The sequence below is a fragment of the Elgaria multicarinata genome, chromosome 5, assembly GCF_023053635.1.
Source record: "Elgaria multicarinata webbii isolate HBS135686 ecotype San Diego chromosome 5, rElgMul1.1.pri, whole genome shotgun sequence".
Taxonomy (NCBI): Eukaryota; Metazoa; Chordata; class Lepidosauria; order Squamata; family Anguidae; genus Elgaria; species Elgaria multicarinata.
Window position 1 is genome coordinate 118,924,436 of NC_086175.1, and position 24,155 is coordinate 118,948,590.

Consider the following 24,155-nt stretch of genomic DNA (forward strand, 5'->3'; position numbering starts at 1 on the left):
CCAGTAGTTTTATTCAGTATTCCCCCATTTCATCCTTATGAGCAGTCTATGGAAGGGATACCTTTGTAGGATGGCACCTTACAGAATGGCATCTTCACTATCATCCAGTCACTAAGACCACCTTTATTTATTTATTTATTATTTATTTATTATATTTATATCCCAACTTTTTTCCTCCAAGGAACCCAAGGTGGCGTACATAATCCTCCTCCTCTCCATTTTATCCTCACAACAACAACCCTGTGAGGTAGGTTGGGCTAAGAGTCTGTGACTGTCCCAAAGTAATCCACTGAGCTTCATGGCCAAGTGGGGACTAGAACCGGGATCTCCCAACTCCCAGTCCAACACTCTAGCCACTATATACAATGTACACTATGTACATTGATGGTGCTATATAAATAAATAAATAAATAAATAAATAAATAAATAAATAATATACCACACTGGCTCCCTTTGTTTCCTTCTGCTCTCTCTCTTCCTCTGGAAGGAAGAGCTTAAAAACTGGAGGGCACTAACCACTGGCAGCAGCCAGAAGAGGCTGCCTCTCACCACCACACACGAACATATCCCTAATTATATTGTTCCTTTGTTTCTATTTTAATTGTAAGCTGCTCTGAGAGCCAATCTAGGCTTAGGACAAGGATATAAACATAAACAAATAAACCACCCTGTGCGGCAAGTTTGGTTTAGGTTAGTTGAAGGTTATAACCCGTGAACTTCATGGCTGAGTGGAAGATTCAAATCCATTTCTCCCAGCATTCCACCCACTACATCATATGGCATAGAGTCACATGTGTGCAATGTGACGTTTTGAAGAGGAGATGGCTTCTTTCAAAATGGGCAAATGGAAGCGAGGCAAGGAAGGAAATGGAAAGAAACCGTTATTAATTCCAGGCTGTCATCTTTTTTCTTTTCCTTTTTTTAAGAGCGAGCGAGCTTAACACTGAATGCAGTATAATTAAACTGCTCAAAGCGTAGATGTTCCAGATATTAAGGAAATATTCTATTTAAGGCTGATGAAAGATGTGGTGTTTTTGTAATCATTTGTACCGGGCCAAAGAGGCAGAGCTGGCTCAGAACAATGCCCATCTGCATGGCCATGTCTTGAGTGTTTCCCTGCCGCGAAAGGGAAGTCCAGGTGAAGATGGCTTCTTTCTTTTCTTCATGCCTGCTGGCCTCTCTCTCCCCCTACTCATCGCTAGCATCCAGCACTCCAACAAAGACGAAGGCAGAATGCCTGTTAACCCTGCCAACCTTGCCTGCTTTATCAGCAGAAAAAAGCCTTTTTCTTTTGTCAGTTTCTTCCCTCAGATGTACTGAGATGACACAATGCCCTGAGAATGGGGAACTGTGAAGTGTAGAATGAAATGACAAATGGGGAGGAAGGCGGGAAGCAGGGAGGCACGCGATGCACAACAGACTGGCGAATTTTTCTTTCACTGTGGCACAGTGGTTAGACAGGCATCCCCAAACTTTTGGGGCTGGTGGCCACATTTAAATTTTGAAAGAGTGTGCGAGTGCTTTTGCAAAACGACTGTCAAGGGAGGAGGGACTTGACCATTCATAATTTATTTATTTATTACAAAAAATCATAAGAAATATTATAAAAAATCAGGACGGACAGGGAGCCTGGTGTGTACAAAGAGAGACATCTGTGAGCATGTTGGTGCATGTTGGTGAGCATTGGAGATACTGGGGTTACAGCGTCAGACTATTATTTATTTTTATTTATCTATTAACTAGAAGATGGACACTGCTTTGCATGGGATGGAGTAGCCCTTACAGCGAAGCTTTCAAACAAACATACACCGCCGTCAGAGCTGGATCCGTTGTGCCCACCCTGTCTAAACGAAGCCATGTCCACTGGCATCCCTAGGCACAGCCTTTGCCATAGTGCACCCCTATAGCCTCCTGTTGAAGGGGGTCTGTTCACTCCTTGTCCCTGAGATAGGGACTGCCCCACAGCGGATAACGCTGTCCCTTAGCCTACTAATCACCTGTGGCTTCAAACGGTATAGCCTGCAATGCTATTTAATGGTTAGGGAAGTCTTCCTCTAGAGGCTGAAGATGTTATTGCAGGCTTCTAGCACATGGACGTGTTTTAATTAATTAAAATTAAAGTGTTTTAAAAACAAAATAACCATAAGGTGCACATCCTTGGGTCCCTTTAGCATGCGTGCCAAGTTTCGGGTGACTAGGTTTCATGGACTTGGTGCTATGGTGCTGACAGACAGGCGGACAGACAGACACACATCCTCTTTTATTATTATAGATGAATTCTTAACATTTATAGAACACCTCATTTGCTCAAAAACTGCCAACAACCAAACAATAAAAAGCCAACTTCAGTTCTTGAGGGAATGCTTCCCACTGTTTGGGAGCAAAACAAGTCTCTGTGGGTGATGGTGACAAAAAGGCCTCTGCGGCTAATGGTGGCCTCAAAAGAGCCTCTCCTGCTGAACAGGAAGTTTGTAACAAGACAGGTGGGCCCTTAGATAGCCAGGTCCTGTGTTATTTCAGGCTTTAAATGTGCTTCCAGGTGAGCCTTTTATCTTGCCATCGCCGGGTAAAATTTTACAGGACATTTGTTTTCCATTTGTAACCCTCCTGGTGTTTCTTCAGTCTTTTTTCTCATCCATAAAAAAAAATCCATTAAGAAGAAAAAGACAGAGTAACTGCTAGCACTAGGAGTCCTACGTCTGGTAGCACCTTAGGACAAGGGAGACTAGGGATGTCACAGGAATCCCCCCGGGGGTGTGTGTGTCAGGTTCACCAAGCTTTCTGCAGCTCAGTCCCCAGACTTCGTCTCACTTGTCCGCGAGCTGGCCTGGCTCAATCTGTGTCGAGTCTTGGGTCAGTTCGCTGATTTTGTGGCAGTTCCCCCCCCCCCCGCCCTCATTTACACAAGTTGCAGCTGCGATTTGCATATGTTACACAAACTGCAGCCCTAATATGCACAAATTGCAACCGTAAATATGCCTAACCTGTGCTTCTTGCAGCTGTAATTTGTGCAACGCAGGCATATTTAGGGTTGCAATTTTCTCAAATTATGCAAACTATAGCCAAAATTTGCATAACCTATGCACACCGCGGCCGCAACTTGCATAAGTGACATTCTTACGAGGAAAAAGAAGAAGAAGTGAAAGTTCCTGGATTTCCAGAACATGCCCCCAGCCTGACTTGCAAATGCAAATGGGGAGATTTGCCCACTCTGCCATCACTTGGTGACCTTGGACACTCTCAGCCTAACTTACCTTATGAGCTTTGTTATGAGGATAAAAAGCTGGGGGAGGAACAGTACCTGCTGTCTTGCACTTTTTAGAGGAAAGGTGGGATATAAAATGTTCAAATAAATAAATAAAAGGTATCCTAACAGGAATGCTCATGTTCAGAGTTCAAGCCTGTCAGAAATGTCCTCCTCCAGGACACAAGGGGCTACAGCGGGCTCAAGCTGGCCAATTCACACATGCAACACTCTCACCACTACACCACTCTGGCTCTCTATCTCTAGTGATCCCTTTCCACCAGAAGTTACCCCTTCCCCTCTTTCAAAGGTAAGCTTTTCTTCCCCTTGAGAAAAGGACAGGGAGTTGGGAGAAAGGGCTGCCTGCAGGCAAACCTGGATTTGGTGAGTGTGAATTTATTTATTTATATTTATTTATTTCATTTCTATACCGCCCAACAGCCGAAGCTCTCTGGGCGGTTCACAAAAATTAAAACCATGAAGAGCATAATAAAACCAACCAACAATTTAAAAACACAAATACAATATTAAAAGCACGACCAGGATAAAACCACACAGCAAAAATGGATATAGGTTAAAATATGAAATTAAAACAGCAGAGTTTAAATTTAAGTTAAATTAGGTGTTAAAATACTGAGAAAATAAAAAGGTCTTCAGCTGGCGATGAAAGGAAAACAATGTAGGCGCCAAGCGGACCTGTGAATGTGTGGCAGTCCGAAATTGGATGAGCATTTTCCAACTTAGTATTTCGAATTCCCCCTATTTATTACCACCACCACTATAATTACAAATTTGCCCCATCACTATATATAGTCTAAGGATGTTTGTTGTTGTTGCTGTTGTTTAAATTCCTAGCCCTCCTGACTGCATAGTATTCCAAACATACATATGAAGTACTGAATGGATAAAGAATTGTGAAGTATTAACTTACCTTCCTAGGGGAGCCTGTTTAAGTGAGCAGCCACTTTCAAACAGCTGGGCCCTAGCTGCTACCCTGAAATATATGAAATTATTTTAGGTTTACATGTGTTCTTTTGAATGCAAGAACTCAAATGCTCACCAAAAAAAAAATCCCCTGTGAGCCAACTTACACAGACCCTGGTCTCTGATAGCCATTACTTGATGTCGTATCTAATCGGGGTCTTCTGCGCATTTTTGGAGGCAGGTCTGGGTTTTCTGGGGTCTTTGGTGTCTCTTTGGTATCTAGAGAAGCCAGACTCTGTAACGAACCACTGCAGCTTTTGTTACCTAAAAAACAAAAGGCTCATATGAAATCCTCTTTGGAATCTCTTAGACATTTGGTGGGAAACAGAGGCCTGTTTGCCACCTCTCACTAAGGCTGTGTGTGCATATTGCAGGAGTGGTTTTGCATTTACAAGAAGAAGTAAAAGGGTATAGTACTTTAGCCCTACACCTACCCATAGCTTGGCTCGAGTAATTTGTTTTACTGCAAGTACAGAGAACATGCTGAGAGAGAGTTGCGATGCAGAAAGGAAAGATTAGCCTCCTGTTGCTTCAACCCTGCACAGCCAAAACCGCCCACCCACACATCTGGTGGGCAGCACAGAAGTCGTGATCCACTGAGGTAAGCAATATGTGCAGACCATAAGATCTGCATGTATTGCTTACCTCAGTCCTTACTGTATATGCAAACTATGCATCACTACATTTTCTCTTTTAATCAGACCTTTCAACATCACAGCCACAGTACAGTTATTACTAAGTGTGATAAGACAAAAGCAAGTTCTGAATCAGGAGGTTTTAGTGGAGGGTTGTTATTGCAAAATAGCGAAACAATACCACACAATGTTGGAAACAGCTTGATTGTTATCACCAGTAGGAAGAGAATTAGAGTTTTGTAATGTAAACACTAGTAAGAATAAAGGTTTTTCTCAAGAATGAGTTGACTAAAGGTTCTGAAACCTCTTACTTGAAATCCAGACATGACTGATTCACTGAGAAGGAGCTACAAATAACACAGGTTTTGGTGATCTAAAATTTCTGTTTCCTACTTAATTAAGCTTTTGGTATTTTGCCATTTCTCTTATTATCTAAGCTCTCCCATCCATCACAGTGAAACTTTTTAAATTATATAAACGGAAGTGAATAAAAATAACCAGTAACACCAACATTAATTGAGATACACAGTAAACATAAACGTGTTTATTATTTCAAATATTGTTTATTCTTCAGTGATTTGGCCCTAATCCCTACGAGGGATTTTCAAAATATGACCAAGATTTGGCCCACGTAGTTCCAGATACACTATGATTACCTAGCTTTTCATAAATCGCTTACTTGTTTCCCATCAGACCTGTCAACACAGCTAGCCAAAACTCAATACTAGGGGGAAGTATCCTTGTATGCCTTCAATAAAATCTAGCAACTATTATCTGTTTCATTGGGCAGTATCCAAGTCAGCCTGCATGCAACCGTTAGTGAAACAGGGAACTAGCAGTTTAAAAAGCAACCAGAAACGAATGGAAACACTAGTTTCTAGAACAGGTCAGGTCAGTGAAGATTGCAGAAGAAAGCTCAGCTGAGCTGTCCCGAACCAGAAACAAGTGTTTCCGCTGATTTCCAGGGTTGCTTTTTTGAACCGCTAGCTTTCTGTGGTGTGAGCAATGGGTCTCGCTTATGGAACAGAATGAGCAGGAGCACAGCTGCAGTATTGGATACTTCCTCTTGTATGCACTTCATTTGTTTCTTGGTACATACCGTTAAATATACAGATCTTTCTTTTAAGGCAAGGCACCACACAGGGGATTACCTTCAGCAGAAATGATCGACCTAGTGGATGAAGCCGTTGATCTTTTCATTCCGGAGAGGCTATACAGCCCTCTTTTGGTCAGGTCTACTGGTGGGGTCACATTTTCTGGATCAGTGATAGAAGTAACACTCTGACAGTCAGACTCTGCATCAGTTTTTGCTGCATCCTCCTTTGAGGAGGATTCAGGACTTGTGGTCCAAAGGCCAGAATTTTTCTGTCCATTGGATGATGGGGTTGAGGCAATCCATGGAACTCCTCCTGCTTTTTCCCTGGGCTGAGAAGAAGCAGGTTTTGTGGTGCTGTTTTGTTCTGATGAGTGAGATGAGAGCGATTCTATGCTGCCCATTGGGGTGCTGTCTGGACTGCTACTGTATGAATCACCTAAAAGGAGGAAAGGTTGGGGGTGAGGAGGAGGAAAAACAGTTGCTGTTTCTCAGGAACTATGCTTTTTGGCTTGGTGGGCAATACTATCTGTTCATAGACTAAAATGCGCCATGGCTTAAATCAGGCTTAAGGAACCTATATTATTTATTTTATTATTATTTATTTATATAGCGCCATCAATGTACATGGTGCTGTACAGAGTAAAACAATAAAATAGCAAAACCCTGCCGCATAGGCTTACATTCTAATAAAATCATAGGAAGGGGAAGAGAATGCACCAAACAGGCACAGGGTAGAGTAAAACTATACACCCTACGGGGGTACCCCATCCAATCCTCCAGCTTCCTCCCTAGGACCTGCACCCTCTCCCCCAGTAGGAAAAAGGTTCTTCCTTTCTCAATGCTCAGCAGGAAAAAAGCTCTTATCTCCAATCATTTGTTGATCAGAGATAAGAGCTTTTCACTATTAGGGAGAATGGATGGGGCCTGAGGAGGAAGGTGTTGATTGATTCAGTCCTGCTTACTTTTGTGACTTGTCCTGTTTACTTGTGCTCAACCTTACTGCTAAGTAGACATGTAGAAGGTTGTCCTACTTACTTTTGAGTAAGGTAAAAATGAGGGGGGGGAGGAAGCACACATTTTGGCACCACCCACTCTGGCTTTGGTCTCACTGCTTTGCCTTTGGCGCCATCCACAGTTGGAATGCAGCCCCTGAGATCTTCCAAAATTAGAATTCAGCTCTTGGACTGAAAAAGGTCCTGCACCCCTAGTCTAAATGGATAGTACCAATTTTCATCAGGACTGTATTTCTTCCCTGATTCTGCACAAATGCAGGAAAAGCCAGTGTTTGGTATTAGCCACAGAAACCAGCATCCTGAGAATCTAGGCTTTAACTGCGGGTGGGAAAGCTCTTACAGTTGTGAAAACAGGCTTTAAAGTCTGTAAAAGAATGACATTTTCAAAGACTTTTTAACTGGTGTTTTATTTTAATTATATATTTAATATCACATTGAAAAAAATAACCCCCCCATATTTTAGCTGCTTTATTACTTCTTTTAAAATGGTTTAAAATTATATTTGTTACTTTTAATTGTATTTGTTTTTACTATGTATTTCGCCTGAAGAGCATCACCTGCAGGGCAACTCAGAAACTGAAATAATAATAATAATAATAATAATAATAATAATAATAATAATGATGATGATGTGATCCACACCAGGCTAAGCCTCCAAAGCCAGAGGAGATCACCGTCGGGCTTCCAATAGTCCAGGGGCAAGACCTAATGATTGTGATGTGCTCGTGACCCTTTCCTCCTGTGTTCAGTAGAAGCAGAATTTACAGAACAAGGAAGTACGTGTGAATTTACATGATTAATGCGTGTTATAGATTCCAGTTTTTCCTTGAGCATAATTTGGATGGCTTTAGCATCAAATATATCTAGATAGGCCAGCAGTGAAAGTAATGGAATGTGTTGAGCAAGGGAAACCCATGAATTTGTCCCATATGCTGCAGTGCCATGATTTATTCATTTATTACATGTGTCTACAGACCAGTCTTCCTCAGCCTGGTTCCCCCCAGGTGTCTTGGTCTAGAACTCCCAGCATCCCCAGGCAGCATGACCAATGGCCAACGTGCTGCAATCCAACACATCTGGAACGCTGTTTCAGACCATGTCCTGAGACTAGTCATGTATCCTTGGATGGCTCCTGCTGGTTGGTGGGATGGGGATGGTTGGGAAGGAGGGAGGAGAGGCTAAGAGACCCATTAGTTGGGGGACTTTGCTGCTGTCGAGATGGGTTCCTTGGAGACAAATCCAGCTGCCTCTGGTTAACCAAAGAAAGCCAACTCTGTCTTAGCGCATCCTGACCATTTTGCTGGGGGGAAGTGAGACACAACGAAAGCTTGGCAACATTCAGGTGAGAACGCAAGATCTATTTCATAGAACGTGAAGTGCCGGCAGCAAGGAAAGCCAAGATGGGCACTCTTATTGTTAAGAAAGGACAAGAAGTTCTGCAGAGAAGAACCCCTTATGCTCAGAGAAGAACCCCTTATGCTCAGAGGAAAATCATTATTATCATCCATTAATTGCCAACCGTGAGAACTGAGAATGTGCTGCTGGAGTCAGCTACACTTACTATCTGGGTCTGCTAGGCAGGGGGTATACCGTCCTTTTGGCTTGCGGGAGCCCGTGGAGAGGCAGATCGCTCTTGTCCGTCTTGAGCCTGAGCGGGATTGAGGCTGCGGAAGAGGGATGTTGGGGTCCGGGGCTGTGTGGAATATCTGTCAGTTAAAAGCAAGGACTCTGAATCTTTCGGAGTACCCACATTTCCTTGAGGTCAAGAGATCATGGCTGGCCTAGGGTCACTTAGCCATTTCATAGTCTGTAGCGTATACTCTAACATTAATAAACTACAACAGCCTTCCCCAAACTTTGGAGCCATCCAGATGTGTTGGTCTGCAACTCACATCTGGAGGATACCAGATTGGAAAAGGCTGCACTACACTAATTCTAGCACAAGAGGAAGCAAATCAAAAAAGAAGACAAGCTAGAACTGGCCAACATAGTTCCAAGATAAGGACTTGATGTTTCTATCTTATAAGTCAACATTAATAGGTATCTAACTGGTAAAATGGTGGTGTTTTTAAACCCAGCTGTCATCTATTTTAATGCCCAGTAGCTATACCAATCAAAGTACAGTCTGAAAGTGTTCCTTTGCAACATTAAAGGCAGTTGCCAAAATTAGAGCATCTGACCCAAGTGAAAGCTTCAAAACTGAGTCAATTCTACACATCAGTAAGTTCTTCAAACAATGGTTTACTACCCCCTGATCATCAGAACAATCGAGAGGTGACCATGTGACTCATATATAAACATGCTGTTAGGGCCTTGCAATATACGTGAGCTTGATTACCTGTGAACTACACAGGGAAAGTTGTGAGTGCCCACAATTCTTTTACAAATATCTACCTGCTTACTGGAAGTTAATGCACATAAATGGATTCTCCACACCCTTTTGACAGCTAAAAGACTGATATTACAACGTTGGAAGGATAAATCCTCACTTCTTACAATGCAATGAATTGCGTTAATAACACTTTCAATGTTTGAACAGGTGGTATGTAGGCGCCACTTGCGAATGGCTGCATATATAGATATTTGGTCTGCCTTTGTTGATTATGCATAATCTTTTTTATTCTTTAGAAAGCTGTATTTTCAAATACATTTCACAAGTTTTAACTGAAGCTGAAACATTCAATTATGTTGACATTTTCTTTTTTATGGTTTAGTTTAGCTTCGTTCTGTTGAAATTTACAATAATGATAATGACAATAATAAAGAATAATTCAGTGACCCCAATAAACAGTGGTGACATTCCCATAAGGAAGGTTCTGTTTACTACTGCTGGCCTTGAAAAACCCTCAAGAAAGATACGGGGAAAATATTTCCCTCCTCAAGGCGTCTCCCCCTATTTTTCCAGCAGTAAAATGGACAATTTGGGGGAAATTGGGAAAAAAGAACTTATGAATTATTAAACAATTATTGATTTTTTAAAAAGGTTTTTTTAAAAAAGTTTTTAAAATATTGTTTCAGCTGCACTACTCTCTCCAAAAAGTTTTTAATAACTATGTATGAGTATCTACACTATTAGATAAGGTAATGACAATCCCTGTATATTAGAGACATCTACAATTCAATCCAATTCTGTTAAGATAGAGAAAGACGTTACTTCTTTTTAGAGGAGTTTTAAACACTCTGAAAGAGGGAACATTGCAAGTGGTATATATAGCCATCATGGATTTCCAGGTGTTTTTGTACTGTTTCTTCTTTTTCAGGATAATGATTGGGGAGGCTCTTTCTAAGCCCAAATAATAATAATAAAACCTTCTTTTTTTACTACAATGCTAATGGGTTTCTGTTTCAAACTCGTTTTTCACAATTTTGCCAAAACTAGCAAAACCCAAAATATGTTTAATATCTTAGGGCCTGTTCAGAAGACACCTTAAACCATAGGTTTAACTATGGTGGTTAAGACAGAAAGCCAGGCCGTGTTCAGAAGACACCTTAAACCATGGCTTTAATCAACAGTGAATAAGGCTTTTTGCTTTATTCACCGTGGTTAAAGCTATGGTTTAAGGTGTAGCCCAGGTTTCTGGCTTAACCACTGTGGTTAAAGCCAAGGTTTAAGGCGTCGTCTGAATGGGGCCATTGAGTGCACCAGAGAATGGGAAATGTGGAAGCATTATGAAGTGTGGGTTAATAGTATTAAACTTATTGAGGGTGAAGGGACAGCAGTTATTCACACACAGCTGCTGTTTTTCAGAGGCAAATATATGGTTATCATAACGTTGTGGGTCCGAGCAAACATTGTGAATAACCAGAATACTATTCAAGGGGGTATTTCCAGAAGAGGCTTTTTCTGTGCAATTGTCCTGCCTCATTCACAGAATTGTGCAGGGGGTTCAGACCACATTTGTCTTCCACCTGTAACCCTCTGGTGTTTTCCTCCTGCTTCTTTTGTCTTTTTCTTACCATGGAAAATCCAAAAAGGCAGAAAAGATGGAATAGCTGCACAGAGGGAAATATCTGTCTTTGGAATTTGATTTTTTTAAATAGAAGCTTGTGGCTTTCGGAAAGGTTTACAAGATATCACTGTCCCACCTTTTCATAATGCTCGATGAGAATCTCAACCACAATATTCTGAAACTTGATGTTCATCATAGCAGCCACCGTTTCCTCTTGAGCTCTCATCAGCGTGGGACCAAAAATAACTCCAAGGTTGGAAATGGTCATGAGATTTTGCTGACTATGTAATGACACTCTGAAAAACAACGAATTTAAAAACAGAGAGACAGGAAGTTAAACCTCACCCACGAGCTTTCCATTCAAAAAGAGATTTAACAGCAGTATATTTCGTTATTTGCTTGTCCACCCACACTTACATTCTAAGAGATTTTGTTCTGGCATATGTACTGATCTAGTCCCCCACTCGCGAGTTCTTAATGTATGTTAATGTGGTTTTTATCCTTATATTCCATTTGTGCTCATTATTTTCATTTTACTTTATATTATCCATTATTAACTCACTTAATTTATTCATTTTAGCTTATCTTTTTACTTGTTTTTATTATGTTAAATTGTGATGGCTTATCGCTTTTAGCAATAAAGATTTCATTCATTCATTCATTCATTCAAGAAGCAATTTGCAATGCTGATTTGGTAACACAGCCCAGAATGATTGAGACCATTTTCTCTTGTGGCAAAGTTCATTTATTGCCAGAACTGTAAAAATAGTTTTCACTGGTGTAATTTTGTGTGTGTATGGTCTACACATTTTAAGAAGAAATCTATGTTGCAACATGTTTTGAAAAATTGTTTCTATAGATTTTTTTTTTAAAAAGTCATGGAGTATAATTTGTTCTGATTAAGGCTGAAACCAAAGAATGTACCACTGTGAACATGGCATAGCAAAAACAGGTTTTCCTTCAAGTATCTATCCTTTTTTTGAGCCAGACGGGACATTTGGAATGTTGAAAGAATTGTGGGCACTCTCACAAAATGGCAGCCCTAGGGAGGTTGTTTTGCATAGTCATGAAATGGCTGTCATGGTAGCCCTGGCCAATTACAAAACACTCATTGCCCAGAAGACAAATGGGTGAGACCAAAAACAGACCCCAGAATAGCTGTTTTTATAAGGATACTGTTGTTTTTATGTTTTTAAACTTTATATTTGTTTTTAATGTTTACTGTTTTTAACTTTGGTAAACTGCCCAGAGAGCTTCGGCTACGGGGCAGTATATAAATGCAATAAATAAATAAATAAATAAATAACTATAAATATAGCAAATGTATTTTGCATTTGATGGTAAAACAACTCTGGATTTTCTTTATGTCAAGAAGGGCCACAAGCAGATGGCTGACATTGCTTAGCTGAAATCAGAATAAATGAATCTGAATTTTTTACAAGAGCTGATGGGAATAAAGATCTGTAACCACAGAATAGGCAAGGTTGACCAATTATGAAACAGGACCAGCCTCAACTCTAACCTGTTGATTCCTACATTGCGCTACCAAAATAGCATGACATGTCATAATGCAATGATGATGACAGAAGCTATACTTGACAGAATTCTTCCTTTTATACAATGCTCTAAGGGCAGGTTTCACAGGTTTTGGACGAGGCATCCCTAGGCCCTCCCTGGTATATGGCCTTATTTTTCAAAGCTCTTTATTGCCTACCCCAATTTTTTATTGGCTTTCCTTCAACTTTATGGTTCCATCACCCTTCTTTCCCCCCCCCCCAGGTCTTTGCTGGGTTACAGCCAAGGGAAGGGGTCCTCTGGGGAACCCCGGAGGGCTAGATTGGGGGGCAAGGTATTTAAAGGATTGCCTTTTAAATAAGAACCTCCCAACATTTAATGGAGGCAGGTCTCTACTTCTCCCACCATTTGATCTGAGGTGGTACTTTCTGCTTTGTAATTTCCTTCCTAGTGAATTCTATGCAGTGCCTTCAGAAATATCTTTTAAGCTCCAAGACAAGACTCTCCTATTTTTCCATGTTTTGTCTTCAGTTTTAATTGATATCACACTTCTATTGAGTTGCTTGTTTAACTATATTATTGCCCTTGGCTCAGCTCAGACAACACATTAGTCAACGCAGTGTGAAAACGGTTAAGTTTTCAAGAGGTACTCTCCACATATGTTCTAACTCCACTGTTGTGTGACTGTGGGCTACCCATCGAGTTGCAACGTTTGACTGACAGTTCCTCTGCCCTCTCTCTTCCCCCGGTCTTCCTGATGATATCCCATCAGCCATTGCTGCAAAAAAAAACCACCAAACAAAAACACACACAATCCCGGTGGCTCACTCGCTCCTTTCACTGCTCTTGCCGGGGAACTCTGTAGCCAGTGGGAAAAGTCAACTCAACACAAAGGAAAACTCCACAGACCCCTCCATGCAACACACAACACAACGGTTGTGCAAGAATGCTCCTCTGCACAGCATGGATATTCAGCATGGAGTGTTTTCCCCCAAAAAAACACTCCACTGTGGGATGGAGATTTCCTGCCAACCAACACGTTTCTCAACAGTGGTGTAAAAACTACACGGTGGAGTTCTAAAACCACTGTTGAGAAACGTATTGTCTGAACTAAGTCCTTTTGCAATTTTATATGACTATGAGCCACCAATAGATTCAACAAATGGGAAGGCAGGATAACATTCCTCTAAATAAATATTATCTTCTTCCTCCCCAACCCTGTCCCTCTGCCCTGACAATATTGCCCTGCACGTTTCCTCCCTCCTCTCCGTAGCACTGGCTGCTGAGTTGGGGGAAAAGGAGGAGACGCACACAATCTAATGACACCGGGACATAGAGTAACTTGTACTATACATTATAGAGGGTGATGGGAAGAACTTGACAGACTGCTGTTTTTGGCAGCAACCTCATGGTTTTTACAATAACGGGCTCCAAAACCTAATGGTCCAACCCTGTGGAAATGTATCTTTTGAAATATTTTTTTTTAAAGTGGTAACACTGCATTGCCTCATTTCATCTAAGACAGTTAGATAGAATTGTATGTAACTAGAGGGTGGTGTTAAGGTTTTCAGTTCCTTTTTGATAAAGCAATTTTGAACAGGTAAGGTCCAAACAGAGGTAAGAATACTAAAGTTTCCATATCGCTATAATTTATTATCCCCAGTGAGGAATATTCTACTTCTTAGGTTGCCTTGGTGACAAATTGGATCTTTTAGATAAGAAAACAGAAAACTGAGTTTGATATTATCCTGATAAGTAATGACAGCACGAATTTGGCAAAAGGGTCCAAGCCTCAGGTTCTTATGGAAGTCTTAGAAAATTGCTTTTTTAGCATGCTAGTAAGATGGAACTTTTTAAATAACCAATTTTCCCTTGGGCCTCTTCTACTCTCTTCCTGGGATAATGAATAAGTATAGGCTGAAGTAATCAGGTATTGAAAGATGGCAATATCCTTTATTCCATAAAAAGCAAAATCGCTGTCTCCTGAAAGTCGATCTTTACCATGTGATGGTCAATGTGAAATTTTGGATATCGTCATTTTGCAGACTGCAGTCTCCATTTATTATAAAGGTGTGAGTTTTTGAGTGATTCTCCCCACCCCCTTTTCTTATACTGAGATGGCAGTGAGTGAGCAGGGCTTCCATGATAAAATCCTCAGAGTAAAATACCAGGTGTATTAATCTGTCTACTTTTTTGTACGATTTCTGTGTTTTTCACACATTCAACATCACTAATTTCCAAAGTTAGGAATACATCTATATCTTCATCTATATAGTATGACTGGGTTCACAAAAATCCATACATATCACTTCATTTTCAAGTTATTTATTGCTGTTCACTTGGATCCAGATGACACATCCTTTTTAATGGAGCCTTTTCACATAATTCAACTGCCAGTGACAACATCTACAGTAATCACATGTAATAGAAATCATGCTTGAGCACCCATGTGTGAAAGAGGCCCGGATGCCAGGTAACTGAATTGTGAACTGAATTCACTTAAATTCATTGCATTAGCCCATTCAGGTGTCCCCATTGCATGTTTATTAAGCATGTGAGGAGGGACAGCATGCTAGCCTGACCACCCCCTGCCTCATCGCTCTTGTTGCCCTCTATACATGGAGGACAGCTTTCGGAAGAGGAGAACTTCTCAATCCATGGGGACTCTCACATTATCTAAAACACTGATTATCCCACTCTCCACAGTATCACCCTTCATGTGTAGATGATCAGGGGTCTAGAAACAAAGACCTATGAGGAGAGACGGAAAGAACTGGGCATGTTTAGCCTCAAGAAGAGAAGACCAAGGGGGAGACATGATAGCACTCTTCAAGGACTTGACAAGTTGTCACACAAAGGAGGGCCAGGATCTCTTCTCGATCATCCCAGAGTGCAGGACACGGAATAACGGGCTCAAGTTACAGGAAGCCAGATTCTGACTGGACATCAGGAAAAACTTCTTGACTATTAGAGCAGTACGACAATGAAACCAATTACCTAGGGAGGTCATGAGCTCTCACACCCTAGAGGCCTTCAAGATGCAGCTGGACAAGTATCTTTCAAGGATACTTTAAGGTGGATGCCTGCATTGAGCAGGAGGTTGGACTCGGCCTTATAGGCCCCTTCTAACACTACCCTTCTATGATTCTAGGGTGACAAAAGCAGTAACAGATGTTTGATAAACAGGCAACAAGAATGCCTGAATTCATTACTGCAGACATCTGGAGATGAAGATGCATATTTAACTTAGCCACACACACACACACACGTACGTACATATCTACTAGTGGAATCGATCAATCGTAATGCATTTAAGAGCAATTTAAAATAAAACCAATCAGTCCTCCTTATGACTCACCATCCTGTTATACTAATAGCGCCACATGAAGGGCTGAGGCATTTTCCCAAAGAGACTTTCACACAGTTTCCCCTAAGTAATTGATAACGAAAACAAATGAACGAAAAAGATTGATGAACTTTCAGGGTGAAAGTAAACAAGATTCTTCCTGATCAAAGCAGATTTTACAGCCTAAGGATAGGAATACTATTCCAGGTAGAAAGATATGAAAATATTGTAGAATAAGGTGGGGATAGTGAGTAGTCAATCCAGTGGAGGCTGGTGGCTCCTACTCCAGTGGGGCGAAGAATCTACTCTGGGTTTCCAATCAAAACTCTAAAGGAAGTATCCAAAGTGATGGACCTATCCCCGAAATGGTTTCAGCACCTCAGAAAGCTCCTTTAGAGGTTTGACTGAAAATCAGAGTGGATTCGCTGTTGATGTGAATAGCAGCCACCAGGCTGAGTCATTCATAGCCTTGAGCTTGCCTTTCACTTTTTGATTCCCTGGCAGAAACAGAGGACCATTATAATTAATGGTTTAATTTAATCAACACCCTATATGTTGGGAACCTTCAGGGCTTCAGTAAGAAGTACATTTCCAGTCATCAGTTCCTTGTTCACAGCCTTAGAGAGAGCCTAGCATTGTTTTCTAACGTCATTTCATCTCTTAGGGGCAAAACAATGAGAAAACGGAAGGGCTGGTGAGGAGAAGCTACGCTGAAGCTGTCTTCCTGCCCCTTCCAATCCTCCCCTCCTTCAATCTTCATTATCACAAATCACCAAAACAGAAAATAGTTATTACTTGACTAAGTGCTTGATCAGGATGTCCAACATCTCTCGGTTTTTCTCTGGCAGCTTGTGAACAAGGGCATGGACAGCTTCCACTCTATAATTTTGGTCATCAGACTCTATCAAAATAAAAATAATAGTGACACAACATATCGGGGTCTCCCTCTCCCCATTTTTCCTATTAGGAATGAAAATGGCTTGGATTGTAGTTCTAAGAGCTGGCCTAACCAAACATTCACTGATTGATAAGGTACAGCCTTATAAACTAGCCTTGCAAAAATGAGTACTTAATACTGTGAGTTGTTTATGGTGCAATCCTATCTGGGAGCCTGTCAGCCTCTGAACTCAGAGGCTGATGGGTATCCTATGAGGAGTGGGAGGAGCATGAGGGCAAATGTTGTCTCAGTGCTCCACTTGTCTTGCATTTTTGCTAGACTGGTGATTTTGCCCATCTAGTGGAGGCTCTGCGGAGTGTAAGCGAAGGAGGCTAGTATGGCTGGAGGATCGTTCTTAAGCCATCCGCCCTGGTCTCCCCCTCTCTCCACCATCAGACCCACCCTCTTTCCCTCCTCTTTGAGCTCACATTTACAAGTTCGTAGAAGGAGAGAGGGGAGCTCAGACTCCTGGGTCTGAGGTTGGAGTGCTATCTCCACCCTTGGATCCAGGAATCTGAACTAACCTATGTCCCCCCTACCCCAGACTTTAATGGCAGCAATTTTATTGCTAGTATTTTATTTATGTTTACTGTCTTATTACTGTATAGTATTTTTGTTTTTGTTTTTTTACTATATTAATTTTAATGTTTTAAGCCACCTTGGGAGGGATGGTGCCCTAAAAGGCAGCCTAGAAATATTTGGAATAAACATAAAATAAAATAAAACAAGCCAGTTAACAAATAGAACAGCCTTCCCCAACCTGGTACCTTCTAGATGTGTAGAATAATTCCCATAATTCCCATGGCCAATTATGTGTTGCAGCCCAACGCATTTGGAAGGTGCCAGCTGGGGAAGGCAGAAATAAAAGATAAAATCCACAATCAACCCATAAAATAGAAACAAATTAAAACCATCACACAAGCAAATCAAAAGATAGCAGCAACAAAAGGGACACATGGGTGACAGTGCAGAATTTACCTTCTGTTCACCCCCTGCCCAAACACAGATGTATTTTTGCCCAACCGGGGCCAACTTGATTTCAAACACATGGATCTTGGACAGTTACATCTAAATCATACATTTTAATTGTTATATATCTCCATTAAAACATCCTTGAACCATTTATTGGTTTGCAGTAATTATGATTCTAGTGCTTTTCTATGGATGATGCCTGCTTTGAGAATTTGCATGTATTGAAAAGTGAGTTATAAATTTGTAATGTGACAGCTATGTTAAATATAAGAGGGAACCCATATATATCACTGGTATGGGAAAGAATCATGTCATTTACCCAACCTATTTGAGCAGGGGGTTGGACTCGATGGCCTTATAGGCCCCTTCCAACTCTACCATTCTATGATTCTATTTGGTTCCTTCTTCCAAATGTTACTTGGAGCAGTACAGGACCACAGCGCAGCAAAACATCTCCCATGATGTCTGGTCCCAGGTTTCTGCAACTTCCTGCACCACCTCTTTAGGCTGGTGAACACAAGTTTGCCAAGGACTGGCGTTCAGATTTTCAACAGCATTTTTCACTTACTAACTGCAACAATGAAATCCTTGTGCAACTTGAAGGTCATCAATGGCTCTGCAAGACATCTGAGTAAAACATTTTGGAAGGAAAGAAGTTGAATATATTAGTCTATCCAAATTTCTTTTTAATTAAAAAAATGCACACTATAATTCCATCCTGAATTAACAGAAACGTAAATCGATGATAGTGCCAATGAAGCTTCAAGTAACAGCACAGCTGGAAGGAGAGAGGACAAGTGGAGATTTCCTGCTTTGCTCTATTAAATCTAAATACATAGCACAAGAACAGAGCAATTCGGGATACAGAAATTGTTAATTTCCAAATCACTTTTTGCTATTGGAATGATAATTCCTTTAAAATTACAAGAGGTTCACCAGCTGTGTCCAAATCTGCACAAAGTGGACTTTGCTACAGGCATCCATACCCTGATCACATCCAGACTGTCATCCATTGCAAACACGCTCTACGTGGGGCTGCCTTTAAAGCCCGTTTGGAATTTTCAGCTGGCGAAGAATGCTGCTAGCCTAGGTGTCTGTGCGAGCCGAGCAATCAGAGCATATCATATGCTCCGACGAGATCACATTACGCCAGTCCTTTTCCAGCTTCATTGGCTGCCAGTCCAGGTCCAGGCCCAATTCAAAGTGCTGGTATTGACATTTAAAGCCCTAAACGGTTTGGGGCCAGGTTATCTGAAGGAACACCTCCTCCCATATGTACCTACCCGGACCTTAAGATCATGTACAGGGGCCCTTCTCCGTGAGCCCCTGCCAAAGGAAGTGAGGCAGGTGGCTACTAGGAGGAGGGCTTTCTCCGCTGTGGCACCCCGGTTGTGGAATGAGCTCCCCAGAGAGGTCCGCCTGGCACCTACACTGTACTGCTTTCGTCGCCAGCTGAAGACCTTTTTATTCACTCAGTATTTTAACACTTAATTTTAACTTAAATTTAAATTTTACTGTTTTAACTCTGTATTTTAATCTTATAATCAACTTTGCTGTGTGGTTTTATCCTGGTTGCGCTTTTTATACTGTATTTCGTAATTGTGTTTTTAACCTGTTGGATGTTTTTTGTGGTTTTAATTTTTGTGAACCGCCCAGAGAGCGTCGGCTATTGGGCGGTATAAAAATGTAATAAATAAATAAATAAATAAATCATACGGATTCTGTATCACTGCACTGGCTGCCAATGTGTTTCTAGGCCCAATTTAAAGTGCTGGTGATCACCTTTAAAGCACTAAACGGCTTGAGACCATATTAGTTGAAGAACCACTTGCATCTATATGAACCTATCTGGGCCATCTATTAGGTTTGTGAACACAAGAGAAAGGGCATTTTCTGTGATGGACCCATTCTTATGGAACTCCTCACCATGGGAAGTGTGTGTGGCTAATTCTCTGGCTGTTTTCAAATGGGCTTTAAAGAACTGGATATTCCAGGCTGCTTTTAAAATGTATGCCCGTTTTTTATTTTGTAAGACCTTAGCTAGACCTAAGGTTTATCCTGGCATCGTCCCCGGGGTCGTCCCTGCCTGCTCCTGGGATATCCTGTGTGTCATTTACATGAACAGGGATGACCCCGGGACAATCCTGGGATAAACCTTAGGTCTAGCTAAGGCTTAAATGTGGATTTTTATTGCTATTTTTATATTTTATATTTTGTTTTACATTTTTTTTACTTCGTAAATGGCCTTGAGGGGCAATGCCTGGAAATGGGTTATAAATATTATTTTGAACACCAAAATAACTTAAGATTCCCAAATAAAGTGTCACTTCTCGATGAAATTAAGACTTGCACTTCACATACTTTTGGTAAATGTTGAGCTATTTCTTTGACTAAGACTGCAATCCTAAACACGCTTGGTTGTAAGTAAGATGCCTTTTAGACTTCTGGCCCATTTAACGCAGGGGATTAATTCAACCAACAGCTGCATCCACCAAAATGTCCAACAGAGGAGGCTCTCAATGGCTAAGAGCCCTGATGGTTATGTGCTACCTCCAGTATTCGAGGCAGTAAGCCTGTGTGCACCAGTTGCTGGGGAACATGGGTGGGAGGGTGCTGTTGCACCATGTCCTGCTTGTTCATCCCTGGCCAATGGCTGGTTGGCCGCTGTGTAAACAGAGTGCTGGACTAGATGGACCCTTGGTCTGATCCAGCAGGGCTCTTCTTATGTTCTTATCTGGGAATGTTTTAAGCCAGGCTTCTCCAACGTGGTCCCCTTCAGATGTTTTGGCCTACATCTCCCATCAGCACCAGCCAGCATGACCAACGATTGATGGGGTTGTAGGCCAAAACGTATAGAGAGGAAAGGCTGTTGTGGGCATAATATTGTCAACATTTCCCTCCTTCATTTGTACACTATACTGGCAATTTTAAAGCAAAACTTTTTGAACCAATATAAACCTTCATTTTTCCATACCCCTTCAATGTCGCCACCTACATTACAGGATTTATGAGAAGGATGCCAAAAGTTATAGATTTGTTTACCCTACTCTAATAACAAATGAGAAAATCACCCTGTGCAGTTTTGATAAAAATAAATTAACCAATAAAAGTGATTTACTGTTCTATGCTGTGAACACTAGATAACAATTTACAAATTAAATGTTTCACATTCAAAATGGAGGATTTTATGGTGCACATTAATCAAGACAGCTGGCTATTTATATAAACGACTATTGGCTGGTTAGGTCCAACAATATACAATGAATTGTATAAGATAGAAATGTGAATATGTAAGCAGGAGTAAGAAATATGGAAGCCATGCAGCTTACTCACCTAAGGTAGTTCTTTAGCCCACTTGTTATAGTTTTATTGTCCCAAATTTCCATATCGATGTCCATATCGGGAGGAGATTTAGGGGCTATTAAAAGAGAAAGAGAGAGAGAGAGAAAGAGAGAGAGAGAGAGAAAGAGAAGGAGGAGGAGAAGGAAAGTATTATTGTATTACTCAATTGCTTTATGTGGAAAATAATAATTAGAAGAGTGGATGTGTCAAAATTATATGGCCGAATCCAGCTATCTCAATGCACAAATGGAGGGAGCATCATCATGCATGGATTTCCAGGACTGTCTACATGGTTCCAAGTCACTGGAAGCGCACAGCACGATATTAGAGCATTCTCTGCAAATGAAAGACCCTAATTTCTGTCCCCAGTACTTCCAGTTAAAGGGATTTTAGGTAGTAGGGCTGGAAATGGCCTATTAAAAGTGGCACTCAAGCAAAGGACTTTAAACCTCTCTTCACTTTCAACTTATGCATATCTGAAGGTCCACTTGTTTGTTAATTTCTGGGCTGCTGGTTATATTTAGAAATACTGTTCTTATTGAGTTAGTTTGTTTCATCTTGTGTGTGTTTTTATTTTTTTATCTTGTATTCCACCTTGGGAGTATTCTACCCTTAAAGTTGGTCAACAAATAATTTTAAATAAATTATAAAGCTTGTGTTGCACCTAGGAAATGGGAGTGAGCAGCAGAGGTGCATAAATAGAAGAGCTTTACTACAGCCTCCACTACTAAGACAGGAGAGGACTGGACAGTTCTTTGCCTGCATCACTCCTTGCTCAGGGGTACATCCAGTAAGGAGAGCTAGTTTTGCTCTGTTTTGCCCTTTTTTTAACCTTCAAATTTGCCTTCCTCCATTAAAAATGAAGAGTTGACAAGGTTTTTAAGCCTTCTGTCCCATTTACCCCTGCCTGTGTATTCAAGTTGCATACTCTATTGTATATCATGTCTAACCCTACTGCCCCTGTTTTAGGAGAAGATGTTTCAGGTAATCAATCAGAATCAGATTCAGAACTAGAAGACGCAGCGCCAGACACCAGCCAGCCTGTACCAGTGGGGGAGGAAGCTCTCACAGGTAACTCCCCAGCTGGGAGTCAGCCCTCTCCAGAGCTTATCTCCTCAAGGCCAAATCCTACACACTCGGTGGGAAATGAGGTTTCTTCCGGAGGTGAGCGTCCCGACAAGCTAGCTGATGCTAGGGTCCACCGGAAGCTCAAACGCATGGGGCAGAAGGAAGGCGTGAAAAAGTCGGTTCGATTACACCAGAACCTGCCTCCGCACCAGGCACTCTGAAGTTACGGGGGTTTGGGAAGTGGCTTCCTATACTTCTTGAACGGGCAATTGTCTTGCTTAGTTTGCATAGTTTTGCCTAGGGGGACGTTTCCAAGAGGTTAGACTCTGTTCAGGTAGAAGGGACGTTTGTTGCTTAATAAAAGCTTTGTGGATTACTTAGCAAGCCTCGTCATTTGCCTCCCATCGAAAGCGGGCATGTTCTGAGAAACACGACATTGTACATGCAAGAATAAAACACAGAGGTACACAGAGCCCTCCCTGCAATGATGCCCACAGACACTTACAAAATATGGTATTCATCAGCTTCTGAACTTTGGAGTTCACACCACCTATTCTGTACAACCCCAAGATTGTGATACCTTCAAGGATAAAACAGAACATAAAGTAGTGAGGCCTTGCTCTGAAGGACATAAAAGTTTCACAGTTTATTGTGCTTTTACCTTTAAAGGTGGGCAAAACATAATTTAAAATAAATAAATAAATAAATAAATAAATAAATGCAACAACTGTATTCAAGCCACAAGAGCCTTGCTGCATGCAGGACATGACAACCTTGCTTTTCTTTCCTTACACAGACCATCTCCATCGTAAAGCTGCTGAATGAAGACCACAGGCATTTGAGTTGGGAACATTGATCTTTGCATTCTCTTTACTTGCAGTCAGAGCCTAGCTGGAAAGGAATCCCTCTGGCCAATGTTCCCCACCTCATACCCTTTCACATAGTGTGGACTACAACCCCCATCATCCCTGATTATTGGCCATGCTTCTTGGGGCTGATGAGTCTTGCAGTATGAATCATCTGGAGGGAGCCAGGACATGTGGCTGTTAGTGGGGCCTGAGGAAGCGGGGGTCACAGGGGAACATTGGGTGGGGGGGCGGCAAGACAAAGCCAGGGATGGGCCAGAATTAATTCACTTGTCTTACAATGAAGAGGAGGGAAACCCATGAGGGCTTGCAAGAAGAAAGAAGGTAGCAGTTAGCAGTCTAATAAGTGCTTTTCACACAGTACATGGCCGGAAGGGAACATTACCCATGGGGTAGTAGGAGGGAGCTACACTCTGGGGATGGTGCACATAGAGTGAGGTCTGGTCCACCTGGCCGCCTTGGGGGGAGCTGGGTGGGGCTGTCCATTCAAATCCCAGGGCTGCTGAGTGACACACCTCAGGCATCAAAGTATTCTTTGGCTTCGTAATCACAGGCCTGTGCTCCATGGTAATCCTATCCCTAGTAGGCTGCTTCTCCTCCCTGCCAGCCAATGAGAGCACAGAAATATGCTGGCCAGGGGTGTTCACCAGGTGTTGTGGAAGAACCAAGCCATGGAGCATAATGAACACAACACTGGACACTTGCTCAAGTGTGAGTGTCCCATGTCCACCGTCTCTACCTGGTCTCATGCTTGTCCTCCTGTTTCCTTTGGCAATGGAGCACGTATAGTACAGGAGCCGGAGGCGTGCATGCGCTTGGTAATAGCATGCCCCTAGTTCAAGTTTGCTGGATATTTTACCTTCTTCCACCATGTGTACCTTCTCTCCTTCCTGTCTTGCTTGCTCACCTGCTCGCTCTGTTGGGTCCCACCACCCCACTCCCACTTCAGCAAACCCCCTCCATTTCCTACAGGGCAGCCACAATGTCCCCTCTATATTGGCGGTTTGCCTGAACAGCCCCTCTTCCGCATGTGGGGTGTTGCACAATTGCGTTGCAATTGTTTGCCTTTGCCTATATGTTCATTTATTATATTTCTATACATAGACGAAGCTTTCTCAGCAGTTCACAACAATGAAAAAAACAACACCATTAAAAATAGATTATACGAAGTGCAAAACCATTTACAT

General features: G+C 41.7%; 1 protein-coding gene across 2 annotated transcripts in view; it reads right to left on the reverse strand.

Annotated features, from left to right (window-relative positions):
- The window catches only part of ARHGAP42 (Rho GTPase activating protein 42), a 188,251-nt gene that overhangs the window by 4,253 nt on the left and 159,843 nt on the right, over positions 1–24,155 (reverse strand). For both annotated transcript variants that reach the window (XM_063127116.1, XM_063127115.1), the window contains 9 exons: positions 22,608–22,682; positions 21,026–21,110; positions 18,261–18,319; positions 16,579–16,684; positions 11,059–11,218; positions 8,534–8,678; positions 6,015–6,395; positions 4,336–4,492; positions 4,176–4,238 (listed from right to left, as the gene is read on the reverse strand). In XM_063127116.1, the coding sequence (XP_062983186.1) occupies positions 4,176–4,238; positions 4,336–4,492; positions 6,015–6,395; positions 8,534–8,678; positions 11,059–11,218; positions 16,579–16,684; positions 18,261–18,319; positions 21,026–21,110; positions 22,608–22,682 (1,231 nt within the window). The remainder of the gene's footprint in view (positions 1–4,175; positions 4,239–4,335; positions 4,493–6,014; positions 6,396–8,533; positions 8,679–11,058; positions 11,219–16,578; positions 16,685–18,260; positions 18,320–21,025; positions 21,111–22,607; positions 22,683–24,155) is intronic.